General features: G+C 42.5%; 1 protein-coding gene across 2 annotated transcripts in view; it reads right to left on the reverse strand.

Annotated features, from left to right (window-relative positions):
* The window catches only part of TRPC7 (transient receptor potential cation channel subfamily C member 7), a 1454711-nt gene that overhangs the window by 66733 nt on the left and 1373607 nt on the right, over window positions 1–14371 (reverse strand). For both annotated transcript variants that reach the window (XM_069652608.1, XM_069652607.1), the window contains exon 10: window positions 2899–2979. In XM_069652608.1, coding sequence (XP_069508709.1) covers window positions 2899–2979 — 81 coding nt within the window. The remainder of the gene's footprint in view (window positions 1–2898; window positions 2980–14371) is intronic.

Raw genomic sequence — 14371 nt, forward strand, 5'->3', positions numbered from 1 at the left:
GTTAGGGACCTGGCCTCCGTCGACGCTCAGGTGTCGACTCATCTTGTCAAGGCCCACGCGTCCATGAAGGCGCAGGCAGACAGGAAACGGGTGATGGCCCCGTTGTATACTGTGGGATCCCGCGTTTGGTTGTCCACCCGACATCTGCGCTTGGTGGGTTGTCGCAAGCTTCTACCTCGTTTTGTGGGTCCCTATACGGTTACTCGTGTTATCAACCCTGTGTCTTATCGACTTGCTCTCCCGGGTTCCTGGCGGCTTCACCCCGATTTGCACGTTTCTCTGCTCAAGCCCTGTCCCGCTCCCACACGGCTTCGCTCTCCTGTGGCCCCGGTGTCTCTGTCAACCCCGGATGTTTTTGAAGTCTCTGCCATTCTGGGTTCCCGTGTCTCTAGGGGGTGTCTCCAGTACCTTGTGGATTGGTCAGGGTATGGCCCCGAGGAGCGGTCCTGGGTCCCGGCTGCTGATGTCCAGGCTCCCCGCCTGGTGGCGCGGTTCCATAGGGACCATCCTTCGCGCCCACGGGGTCGTGGGCCTTTGGGGGGGCTCTGTCAGGCACTCCACTCGTCCCTCTGGGGGTCCCATTCCTCATCCCTGTGCCCCTAAAACCCCTCGCCCTCTTGCCCGGTTCCGGGACTCACAGGTTCTCTCTTCGCCCCAGTTGCCACGGCGCTGATTGCCTCAAAGCTTGGGTCGGCATGCTGTTTGCCCGCGGAGACGTCTGCCCCTTTGGCGTCTTCCGTGGGGGCTGCTAGACCGGCTTCTTCTGCGTCACATGACCGCCACCTTCCGCTCATGTGTTTCTGGACTACACTCACGTGATGCGGTCGCGGGTCATGTGACCGGGAGGAAATAGCAGCGCCAGTATTTAAATGGCTGTATCGCGGTGCTTCGGTGCTTCACAGCTGTTTCCTCGGATTCCTGTACGGCGCTACTTACCTTCTGTCTCACCTTTTTGGATCCTGACCTCGGATTTGTTTCACGGACTGGCAGCGGATAACCCTTGGCTCTGGTACTTACTTTTGGATCATCGTTACGACCACGGACTGCTTCACGGACTCCTACTACGTTCCGCCTTTCTTGTGCGGATTCTGGCATCAGGTAGGCCCGGCACTTGCAAAGTTGCTGGGATCGCTACACAGTGAGAGGAACAGCCTTGCTGGGTCTCGGAACCTCCCCCATAGGTACAACCGCTACTCCACAGGCGCCTTTTGGTAAGACCGTTCCACTTACTTGTTGATTGGTTGTTGGTTCTGTTTTGGCTTGACACTTAACCGGTGTTTCCTTTACAGTGGTTCGGGGTTCCACGAGTACAGCAGTTCCGGAAGAACATCTCCCACCTGTGGCCTCAAAGGCTGTACAGAGAGTGACTTTGATTCTCTGTGTGCGGCACTTGTGGACAGAGGACTCTTCGGCTACACGACAGTCAAGACACAACACCCATCCCATTTCATTAAAAGCACTTATATTAGACAAAAAGAACAGACAAGTGACTGACAAGCCAAACAAATGGATTTACATGAGACACACAGAACATTTAATAGGGTTCTCAAACAAAGGAGCGTGATTAAAACAAGGGATAGAGTCTCTGGTTCACACACACAAATGAGAAACTACAAACGGGCCATAGTAATAGACATGGTCACAGGCCTGAAAAACAAGTCATACTGGAAACTGAGCTGCCTAACACCAGGGAATTCGGGGCCCATTCTAATGAACCTGAACACTAGCACCCCCTTTGGATCGTGCTGTTTCAGCCATCTTCCGATAACCCGATGCATGTAGGGGTGAAAGGCAGAATGCTAGGACTCTGGAGTGATCTGAGCCATGCATATATGTCACCAGAACATATTAACGATGTATTGCAGCATTCATTGCCCCACCCACTTCTTTGGACTCTGTCTATATTTTTCTGGTGCAGGAAAAGAAGGCCCATTCTGCTGAAATCTAGATGCGCAATGATGTCTAAAAACCCTGATACAAATGGACAGGATGTATTATTCATATGTACGTGCAGAGGCGTTGCTGGGGGGGAGTCTGAGGGGGTTATAGCCCTGGGTCTTTTGGTTGTAGCCCCGGATAGAAGCTCAGGTAATACAACCAAAAGGCTATAGCTAGCCTCGAATCCTGCCAGTCCTGACATTAGCTTAGCACCTGATCTTTTCCAGACCTAGCAACACCCCTGTGTACGTGAACCCTGAAAAAAACTCTGATTTGGAGTTTCCGGCCGGACTCCTGGCATAGCCACATGCGGACTAAAATGGGACAGATGCAGAAGAATGTACTTACTGCCTTTTTCCCTCTTTACTTCCATGTCTGTCTGTTCGAGCATTATATCAATAACATGAAGATTGTCAGGAGAATCAGCACTTGTTAAGAACTGTATTGTCTATTTCTTCACATTTGTATTAGTGATTTTAATTTTTCTTGGAAAATTGTCTTTAGTTACCTTGGTAGTATATTTCCAAATTGTGGCCTCTCAGTGGAGCAGAGGCGTTGCTAGGGGGGTAGGTGCGGGGTGGAGGGTTTACGGGGTGTGGGGTGTTTGTTATAGCACTGGGTCTTTTGTTTGTAGCCCCAGATTGAAGCTCAGGGGCTACAACCAAAAGGCCTGCTAACCCTGGGTCCTGACTGTGACACTCAAGTCTGGAGAAACATCCTGGAAACACCATCAATTCTTATTTGAACAGTATTTTTTTAATGATTTTAACTCATCATTTTATCACCAGAAAAACATCATAATGCCTTCCTAATCCTCACAAATGAACCATTACCTTTTTCTCATTATTGAAGTTGGATCTGCTTAGCTTCGAGTATATTCAGGAAACACGAACATCAGAAATCCTGCTTAGAATGACCACAAAAAAATAATAATGCTTAAGTCATGCTATTAAACGTTACCTGATATCTTGTTGGCTTGTTAAATGCATTTCGTACAGTAAAGCTTTCTAAATTTCGAGTGGCAACTTGATGTCGAATTTTCTGAAAATAAAACACACGTTGAATAAATAATCACATTCAGTTCCATATTTTGCAGACCTTGTGTAATTTTTTTAAAGTTAACATTTATATAATGTAAATCAAAAGAACCCGAAAGACCAATGTTCGAAGTGTAGGAAAAGAAGTAGTGGAACTATGTTCCTTGCTGGCCTGCCCCCACTCCCTACAAACCCCATCACCACACACCATGCCACGTGCAATCCAAGCCCTCAAACCCACCTGCTGTTTAAGGGAATGTTCAGTGCAGTGCACTGAAGTGCAAGTATCAACTTATTACTACACTTTTATTTTCAAACTAAACCATTCAAGAAAGTTATTATTTTTTTTAATGTAAGTATAGGAACAGTAACACTTTTTTTTAAAGTAGAGGAGCACCTCTCCCAAATGCTCCCACCCAATTCGACCACTGTGGAAGACCCATGTGTGTTTTTGATGAATTCCCTGAGAAGATTTATGCAATGAAGGGTTGCAATCGTGCATTTTACAGCATTTGCTTCCTGCACAAGAAGCATGAAAAGGAGTTTTATTAAGGCAAAGCCGGTATCAATTGTTGAGACAATCCTGATGCCTTTATCTTTTTTGACAAAACCAGCCTAAAATGGGGGCAAGGTTTTTGGGCTGCTTTGGGCACAACCAGACTTAAAGGGATGTGAAGCTGGCATATATTGCTGAAATAGGTGCCATAGTTTGTTTGGGCTACAACCAGCATAACAATGTGTTACAAAATGCTCCAGTGTATTGTCAAGGACCTGTTAAGAAATTGAGTTGTTCATGTTCAGCACTGAAAAAAACGATTGTAAATGCTATAGCTTTTAATCAATTTTTTACTAAAACTTGTGCTACAAAATACAAGATTCCAACCTCGTTATTTTAAAACACCCAAAAGCACCCTAAGTATGGCATGCGTATTAGCTTGATAAAATTCAGGAAAATATTTACACCTCTGTACATTATTATTTTATGAGCAGCCACTGCTCTAGGCTCTAGTGTTTTTAGCAGAGAAGAATGAGGGAGCCCAAGAAGATTGCTTTTTAGGTTTCTCTCTCTGCTTTGACTAAAGAGGGCAAACCGGACCCCGGCTACCTCCCAAAAAACACAAGACAAATCCAAAATAGGAGTGGATTGGGAACAGATCTTTCTTCTGTCTCGGATGATTCCTTCTTCACCTCTGGCTGAGGGCTTTGGAAAGTGCAACTTTCACAAAGGAAGTCCAGTGAGATCTTCAGAACGAATCTGCAGCCTCAAAGGATCCGAGAAGATTTGAGTGAATCTGAAGAAGGGATGGGAGACCCATTCTGTTAAAGGCCAAAGTCCTCAGCTGATTGGACTAAAGCTTGCCTGCATTTGTGCTCCAATCCCTGCTCTTAAACAGAGTGGAATGTGCCTTTCTGATGTCACAACAAAAGAACTCCAGATGAAGTGGAGGGGCCAGGAAAGAGAGAGAAAGACATTGAGATTCGAAATAGTGGAAGTCTTCCATTGACCAGAGCCCTCCTGCCTATCATAATTCCGCCCCTTCACTTCACAGAATGTCTCTTAACCAGATCCTCACCATTAAGGGGATTTTCAGGCTCAGCATCACAAAAAACTGAGGGTGTGCTCTGGACATCAAATCCCACGACTGCAGAAGAAAAGACTGTACAACCTCAGAAATGAAATTGGGCAGCCAGTAAGAGAAACGTTGCCGTAACATACTATCTCACTAGCTGGGAACTCTCTTTGAAGCATGAACACACATAGTGGAGAAATAGAAGTAATTAACTCTACTACAGCTGCCTCTTTCAGGCATGCTGTGAGTGGCAATTACTTATGGAGGACATCTTTTACAGTGTCTTTGTTCATTGGCAAAGGAAGGGGTGGTGGGCCTAAAGGGGTGGGCCTAAAGGGGTGGAGCTATTGGGAGTTAACCAATTACTAATGGGGGGGAGATACATGTATGCACCAGACTAGAGTTATGGAAAGGAAGCCCGCAATTGTAGGACAGGTCCCCTTTAAAACCTGAGTACTGGGAAGATTCACTGCAATTACACAGTGAATGAACTGGGGCACAGCAATGAGGCAACTAACGTTGCAATTACTTGATAGAACCTCAAAATGGTCCTGTAGTACCATTCCAACCTATCAATCAATTTAAACACAAAAATGTGAATTTTCAATTTCTCTATTTTATATCAAAACCATATATGTGTTTTATATAACATACACAAATTCTATTCATTCCACAGGTTGTGTCAGAGAACAAAGATACAAGTTCTTCTTACACATAACTTCATTTACAATTATGTTAAGCAACATCATTCTTAATGCAAAACAATTTCATGATAGAATTTCAAATCATAAGTCCCAACATTAGAGTTGACATAGGTTGTTCAGTGTTGCCATGACTTGTGTCCCCTCTTCTTAAGTACGCGTTTCGGGCGTGCAACGCCCTTCTTCAGGTGTGATATATTGGGTACCGTTCTTCCTATCTGCAATTAATTTAAGAAAACATTTCGATCAATGTGGTTATTTTAAATATTTAGGTATCATTATTAAATGACTCGGAGATCAAAATGGCACTAACCTTAATAGTGGACCAGGAGTGAGGTCCAAATGTCTACATGCTGGTTGATTACGTGGTCACTGTAAAATATGAATATATCAGTGTCAAATCACAGTGATATATGGTGTGGCTCAGGGGGAGCAAGCGCCAAATCATAATGCTGGGTCCCCCTGTCGCCACACAAAATTCAAATAATGTATAATAACCAAAGGCCAGACTGGTGCTTACCTAAAAGTGCGTGTCAGTAATCAATCTGTTCACGGCTGTAGTGGATGCACGGTGAGTTCCCGATTGGTACAGTAATTTTCTAGATCACTACCTGTAACGTATATTATATGTATAATATGGAGTAACTAACGTGATTCATTGCATAAGACAAAAAATAGTTCGTGGAAAGGCAGCCTACCTGTTCTGAATACGAAACTGCTCGCTCACTTTGCTGCCTCGTGGTTACGTTTTTCAAGAGATCCCTGTTATCAATAGCAGAACAGAGTATCGGATTTAAAAACACTCTGTATTGACCCAAAAGTTATCAGTTCAATAATGTAAGTCGCGAATAGCGTCTCTGTACCTCAAGGATTCGCATCCGGAAATTGGGCTCCCTGTCGAACGTCTCCTCTATCGGCTATCCTCAGCCGTCTCTGTGCTCGCGTAACGATTCAGCGAGACAAACTGTCCCTAGTGTGTCCTTCTATTATTTCTATGGTCATTCGAATATGGGCGCCATCTTCGAATGGTCTAACTTGTTGTTGGACAAATAAGGACCACTATTTCACTAAATGTTTTCAGTACTAAGGGAGGTACTTAAATGAACGAATTTAAAAGGAAATCTTCGCTATTAATAACCTAAAATTAGAGTTTGCCAAGTGAAGTTGTATGTTCCACCTTAATGCAACAAAGAGGTATATATAGCATTGTATATTTAAATATCGAATCACACATTTCTGAAATCGTTCCCCATAGCTTGGTCAAAACATAAAAGTACATGACCTGCTTGCCAGGTATTACTCTATTCATACATAGAACACAGTAGTGTCAGTTACATACATGATAGTATCGCACATTATTTCAGGTTTAACCACGTTCCATTATGATATAACAAGATATGTACTGTCGCATTAGTTAGCACCATATTTAAAATCTCACAAAAAATAATTCAAGTCCCAATCGATATTCATACCTCGAGGATACATGGTGTCAAGTCTTTCGATCCAAAAGATCTCCCTCTGTTGTAACATTTTCATGAGGTTACCCCCTCTTCTGGGGAGTTTCACTGATTCAAGAATAACAAACTTCATTTGTGCAATAGTGTGTCTTTCTGCACTAAAGTGTTGTGCAACTGGTGACTTGGTAGAACAGTTCCTTATGTTCGATTTATGTTTTCCCCATCTCACTTTAGCTTTCCTACTGGTAACTCCCACATAGAGCATGCCACAAGGGCACTTGATTCCATAAATTTCACTTCTCGTATCACAAGTTGATGTATGTAGTAATGCAATTTTTTTGCCATTATATGGATGGAAGATGGAATCACCTTTCAGTACATTATTGCAGCAATTGAAATTGTTGCATGTTAATGTACCCCTGTATGCCTTTTTTACTTTCGTTTTTTGTGTGAAATCTGACTCAATTAAATGATCTTTCAGAGACCTGCTCTTGTTGTACGCAAAAAGTGGAGGATTTGGGAATTATTTCTCTAGGGTTGGATCCAACGCCAACACCTCCCAGTTTTTTTTGATAATATTTTTGATTTTACTGCTTTGTTGCGAGTAAGTAGTGACATACACTCTCATCATCTTTCAATTTTGTCTTAGGCTTGAGTACCTCTGATCTGGGGATCTCCTACACTGTAGTATAATGCTCAGCCATAACTTGCTCACTGTGACCTCTGTTTATGAATTTACCCTTCAATTCCATCGACTTAGTCTCAAAGTCTTCTTCCTCAGATATAATTCGCCTGTAGCTTTGAAACTGACTCAGGGGTATACTGGTGATGGTTTTCCTTGGATGAAAGCTTGAAGCCAGAAATAGGCTATTCCTGTCGCTGTCCTTTGAGTAAATTGTTGTTGCCAATTTGTCGGTTTTCCAATATATCTTAACATTCAGAAAGTCAATATCAGACTTGCTGATCTTATGTGTGAACTTGATTCTTGGTGCCAGTCCGTTCATGTATTCAAAGAAATCTTGGATTTCATCTACAGTCCCTTGCCATACTCCAAACAAGTCATCAATAAACCTAGTTAGACATTTCAGTTTGTTATTCCATCTCGGGTTATTCATAACCCTTGTTTCTTCCAAATATGCCATATATATATATATTGGCATAACTTGGTGCCATCGCCACACCATTGAGGTCCCTGAAATTTGAATGAAGTATCTCTCTTCAAAGGAAAAGAAGTTGTTAACCAATACTATGGTCAGTAATTTAATGATAAATAAGGGATCACTCTTCTCCAGTTCTCTGCTTTTCAACAACATCCATTCCATTGCTTCCAGTCCTCCTTTATGTGTAATTTTGGAATATAGACTAGTAACATCCATCGTAAACAGTAAATCTGTTTCTGGATTGAAAGCAACCGATTCCAGTTTTCTTAGGAAGTCATTAGTGTCCTGTATATAGGTGCTACAGGTACGGGTCAATGGCTGAATAATCCTGTCTATATATTGTGCAATCGGTTCTAGCAAGCTGTTGTTTGCTGCAATAATAGGTCGTCCTGGAGGGTTTAGAAGGTTCTTGTGAATCTTTGGTAATATATAGATCACTGGCATAATGGGATATAAATTATTCAGAAATCTTCTCGTTTTGACTGTAATGATGTCTGATTCCAAAGCTTCATCCAAGGTTCTGTTTATAATTGTTCTCACTCTTTCTGTTGGATCTTCAAAAATCTCCAAATATGTATCATGGTCGTCCAATTGCTTAATACTTCTGTCTTGTATTTGCTGGTGTCCACAAACTATTTTTTGTCTTATGCAATGAATCACGTTAGTTACTCCATATAATACATATAATATACGTTACAGGTAGTGATCTAGAAAATTACTGTACCAATCGGGAACTCATCGTGCATCCACTACAGCCGTGAACAGATTGATTACTGACACGCACTTTTAGGTAAGCACCAGTCTGGCCTTTGGTTATTATACATTATTTGAATTTTGTGTGGCGACAGGGGAACCCAGCGCTATGATTTGGCGCTTGCTCCCCCTGAGCCACACCATATATCACTGTGATTTGACACTGATATATCCATATTTTACAGTGACCACGTAATCAACCAGCATGTAGACATTTGGACCTCACTCCTGGTCCATTATTAAGGTTAGTGCCATTTTGATCTCCAAGTCATTTAATAATGATACCTAAATATTTAAAATAACCACATTGATCGAAAAATTTTCTTAAATTAATTGCAGATAGGAAAAACGGTACCCAATATATATAACCTGAAGAAGGGCGTTGCACGCCCAGAACGCATAGTTAAGAAGAGGGGACAAAAGTCATACCAACACTGAACAACCTATGTCAACTCTAATGTTGGGACTTATGATTTGAAATTCTATCATGAAATTGTTTTGCATTAAGAATGATGTTGCTTAACATAATTGTAAATGAAGTTATGTGTAAGAAGAACTTGTATCTTTGTTCTCTGACACAACCAGTGGAATGAAGAGAATTTGTGTATGTTATATAAAACACACATATGGTTTTGATATAAAATTGAGAAATTAAAAATGCACATTTTTGTGATTAAATTGATAGATAGTTTGGAACGGTACTACGGGACCATTTTGAGTTTCTATCAAGTTATTGCAACGTTAGTTGCCTCATTGCTGTGCCCCAGTTCATTCACCGTGTAATTGCAGTGAATCTTCCCAGTACTCATTATTCCTAGTAAAGGTAGCACTTTACTCTGTGGGAGCACCTAAAGCGTTATCATAAAGTGACTGACTAGTCTACAAATTGATCTAAAGGATTAAATGGAATAACGGAATTAGGTGTACATCTTTACTCTCGACCCCTTTAAAACCTGCCAGTGTTCCCCAACAATGAGTGCATTCAAAGGTTGTGGTGAAGTGAATCAGGAGAAAACCTGGAGCATAAGGAGCAGGATGTCAAGTGGCAGCAGATGAAACGGTGCTGGGAGAAGAGATTAGAGGTGAGGAGAGGACAGTGGAAAAGGTGGTGAAGGGGGGGTGAAGGATGAAAAATTGGGGCAGAAAGGAAGGAGGAGGTGGAACCTTAGAAGTAGCTGGAAAATCGAAGCAGGGTGAAGAGTAAGAAGGAGAGAAGGTGAGCGAAGAAGTGGAGAAACACCTGCAATTTATTGGCAGGAGGAGAATGTACAGAGGAACAGAAAAGAGGAAGTGTGCAGTGGGGGTGGGTTACAACAACAAAAGCAGAAAGTGGGCGAATGGTATGATCTGGGAGAGGGAGGTGACTAGAGAAGATGATTTGATTGGAGAAGACACCATGACGTGGTGGAGAAGAGTATTAAAGTGATTGGATATGGAGAGGAAGAGGCGGAGACAAGGGACCGACAAGTAGAGGGAGAGACAGAGGGGGAAAAGCAGGCAGACACTATGCTTAACAGTAGAAAGAAATAGAGAGGTGAAGGTATAAGCATTTGGCAGAACATTGAGGAGGCGAAAGAGAGGTTGGAGGAAGAAAGAAGTGGAGGAGGGAGGAGCGGAGGAACAGAGAAAAGCCACTGATGTATGCAGCGGTTGTGACACGTCAAGGAAGTAGACAAGGATGAGAAATTAGAGACTAGTGCCAGGTCCATTTGACAGCTAGAAAGGACAGGAGCACTGAGCCATCTTATAAGGACAATTAAGGGGCCAGCCTTCTACAATCAGCTTTTGGGCTTAGATTGGTATTACAATACCCTGTCTTCAGCTGCAGCTCAGGACTATTGTGCACTACCACATAGGCTCTGGGAAAGAGGAGTTGTGGTCTTCCACAAGTTCAGAACCAGAAGTACAGGATCTTCATTAATGGAAGAAAGAGTAATGTGGGGTAAAGTAAACCCACTAGACTGCGAGTGACAGAAGATAGAAAATATCTCTTGGAGGAGTCCCAAGATGAAGGATTACACTTCTGAGATACTGTTGCCATTGTGGTTCTGAATTCCAATTGAAGTTTAAACACCTGGTTGTTGTCTTATACCTTCATTGTTCCCCTGTTATGCACATACATCATAAGACAGTGTCATTCTACTTCCGTGTCCCGTTGTGTTCACCCTGCTCAACTATGTGGCAGGTGGAAAAATATGTCTGTTATTTATACCGTGAGATCAACAGGCTTAAGAAGAAAGGACCAAGGTACATCTTTTTCTCAACTCATTTTTCATGTTTTCCATTGTGGGGGGCATGTTTACCTGCTGGCAATATTTGTAGCCAGTTGTCAGTGTGGAGCTCACTTAATAGGCTGAGAGCTCTGGCGGCTGTTCTATAGTCCAATAGGTTCTTTTACAATAGGCTATGAGCAACTGTATCCAAAGCAATGAGCCCAGCAAAGGGTTGTTGGGATGGGCCTTGTGTATATCTATTTCAAAGGTAGGAGAGTACATAACCTTGCTAAAAGAAAGAATGCCCACATCTAAATCCTGTCAAGTTATTCTCATTAGGAGAACATGCCAGCTGTTCCATCAGCTTTTTGGGGAAAATGTTACCATAGTTGTCACTCAGCGTACCTGGTAAGAATTGGTTTGGTTTTGCATCCTTTCTTTCCATTTTTCCTTACTAACCAGCCTTTCATGAGTTGGGCTTGCCTAATGATTCCAAAGGTGGTTCCAAAATATGAAATTGGCTTTACGAATTGTGGGACTGACTTTAACAATTTGATGTCTGCCCTGCAGGAGTACAAGGATGAGTACACGCTAAATCACCCACTCAACCCTCAATTATGCAAACTAAGAGCAATTATGCAATTATGCAAACCAAGAGCCAACACAATCATAAAGGTAAAACAGGATCAGTCAATAGATAGACCTCCTTTACCTTCTCTGGTAAGCTGGGCCGAGGGAAGGCTATACTCTCTAGCTGGGTTTGAATGTGGTTCTGTAGAGGAGCAGGTGGATGCATTTACCCCAGCTCCTGCCCCCTCACTGCCATCATAGTTGAATAGCAGGAGAGGAGTAGTAAATGGGACCCCCTGTATCATTCCTATACTGCATCCTGTGTATGAGAGACGTTATGCACTCAGACAGCCATATTGAATGCACCATCACACTGAAAGTGTGGAAGGATGCCACATGGAAAGATGTCAGTATGCACCTATGGACATCATGGAAGGTTAAAAAGAAATCTGATGAGGGCCGAGTAATGTCATAAAGGGGATATATGAACCTATGCTGAAACAATATGAACATACCTAAGAGTGACAGCGTAACTGAAGCACCAATAGAAACATGTACCAAAAGCTAAAGTAATAGTGAATATAAAGAAGATGAGTGATGTACTGGTCAATAACTGTAAATACCCAGTAACGCAAAGTAGAAAGAAAACATATAGATGCTTGCTATAGAGGAATATATAATGTGGCAAGGAAGGCAATGATAGGAAAATGGACTCTGGCTCACGTCGACTTCAACAAACCTACCTCATAGACAGACCTAGGTTGCAGAATCAGGTGAGGCTTGAAAGCTCTGCGTGCAGAACAGGAAAGCTATGTTGGCCCAGGATCAAGGATGCTATTTTAAGGAATTATTGCAAGGCACAAGGGTAGTTCACCGAAATAAGCTATGCACAAATGGCACAGTGCTCTTAGATTAAAGAAGAAGACAACATCTGCAACAGCCAAACATGCAACTCAGAATTCGATGACAAGGGCTATTCATTAGAGCCTCAGACAAAGATAGTGGTGTGCTCACAGTCCCTTGAATGTTCCAGGTTAGTTAGCAGGCTACAAGGTCAACTACAGATGAAAGACTTTGGTTTATGGCTGACCGATGAGAGATGATGGACTAATTGGCAAAACAGGAGTAGTCTGACGGGATTCAAACACCTACATTTCATTTTACATATGTGCTGTTAAAGAGCCGAAAGTCCAAGGTTGTGATAGCTTGCCAACCGATCAGTGAGTTTGAGGGACAACCTAACATACAATGTTGCATAGGGAAATCCACTACCATTTGGCATGCTATAATCAGTACTATACATATTTAGAGGTAGTTCAAGGCATGCCCTACAGATAAGGGGTAACCAATGATGTAGTCCCTTACATATCTTCTATATGTAGATATGTTCCATTAAATCAATCCCTTCCCTCAATAGGTATTATATTTGCCATGTAGAATGACGTCATTGATGATGCATATTTGGGTATAAGACCTCTGTTTAATCAAGCTACTTTGTTAGTGTGCATGCAACAGTCCGATGCCTGTCAGGTCTCCCTGCTTTATTAAATAAGAATAAAGTAGTAGTACTTTGGTATATTCCTTGAGTCTGTCCGATTATTTGGTCTGAGCTCATTATTTGTAATTCCATCTAGCACAAAATACACCCTTTTGAAATGTAGCACCTTGGTGTGAGGCCTAGCCTTTGGTGAATGGGTGTGGCATTTGAATCCTGTGTCCAAGCCCACTTCCTGTTGAGTGGCTGTCTCTGGAGGAAGGGAATGACCTGCCCTAACAAAGGAAAAAAAGAGAGGCAATCCCACAAGGCTACAGACCTGCCAGTGGACAGCAGGAGCTTTGGCTTGAATGAATACACATAACCCTTCCACAGCTGAACTAGGCCCACGTGGCTAACACATGGTGATATAATTTTAATGTGGCTGTGATAACTGTGAGATATGCTGGCCACCATAACCTAACTCCGGCATGGCATATATTTACTTTTTACAATGCCTTCACGACAGGATCCTCGGAGTTATGCACTTTTTGGAACAGGAGTGCATATCTTAAATGCAGCCCCAGTGCAACATAGGCATGACTCTCACTGCAGCTGTTAAAGGGGCACTTGTGACCTCTGAACATGCCCTCTGCCACTAGTTGGGCAAGTGTTGTGAATCAGGATACTGATGCAGCAGAGCACAAGTGCACACTATGATTTTGGCATGGAGCTTCTGAAAGGGGAATCTGATCCGCTGATTTCCCTTTCAGCAATGGAATGTCCTCTATTATTTTATTATTTATTACACCTATGCCAGATTCCTCACACCCACCATTTGGGATCATTTAGCGCAGGGATTTGCAAGGGTCAAATGCTTCAGACTACAACTTGATTGATTCCTCACCAGTGAAGATGCTGGCCAGGGATGCTAAGAATTGTAGTCTAAAACATGAGGAGCTAAAGAGTTCAGATGCCTGATTTAGGTGATAACTTCAGGCTCTGATGGTCTGGAGTTACTCAAGTAGGAGGTGATATTATGTGTATATTCTGGTTGTATGCTTAGGAGTGATATTGCATGCATACACTTGTCTGTGAGATTGAGGATTCCTTATCCATGCTGAAAATACAGCCTTAAAAGATCGCCAATTTCCTCCACTTGATATGTTCTGATACTTGTTGTCTCCCTGCAGATTTAAATTACTTTTAACAATTGGCCAAATATTTTTGGCAGATTTGCCCAGATCTATGAAAGCCCGAACTCAAACCTCCATTATTAAGGCATATACTGGACTGGGGTGATTGTTCACAATGAAGGTTGAATGTTCCAAAAGTGTTGCACATTATCCTGTGCGTCGATTCTATAGAATGGCACGCGTGAATAGACACTGCTGTCCAAGTGAAAGTTAGAACGGCTTGGCTTTTTTTTCAGTAAGTCAATGGTTTGCATAACACATGGGGAGGGAACTAGTGACAAAGTGGCTGGCTGGCACTTTA

This window comes from Ambystoma mexicanum, chromosome 3p, assembly GCF_040938575.1.
Source record: "Ambystoma mexicanum isolate Mex_15411 chromosome 3p, UKY_AmexF1_1, whole genome shotgun sequence".
NCBI classification, from domain to species: Eukaryota; Metazoa; Chordata; class Amphibia; order Caudata; family Ambystomatidae; genus Ambystoma; species Ambystoma mexicanum.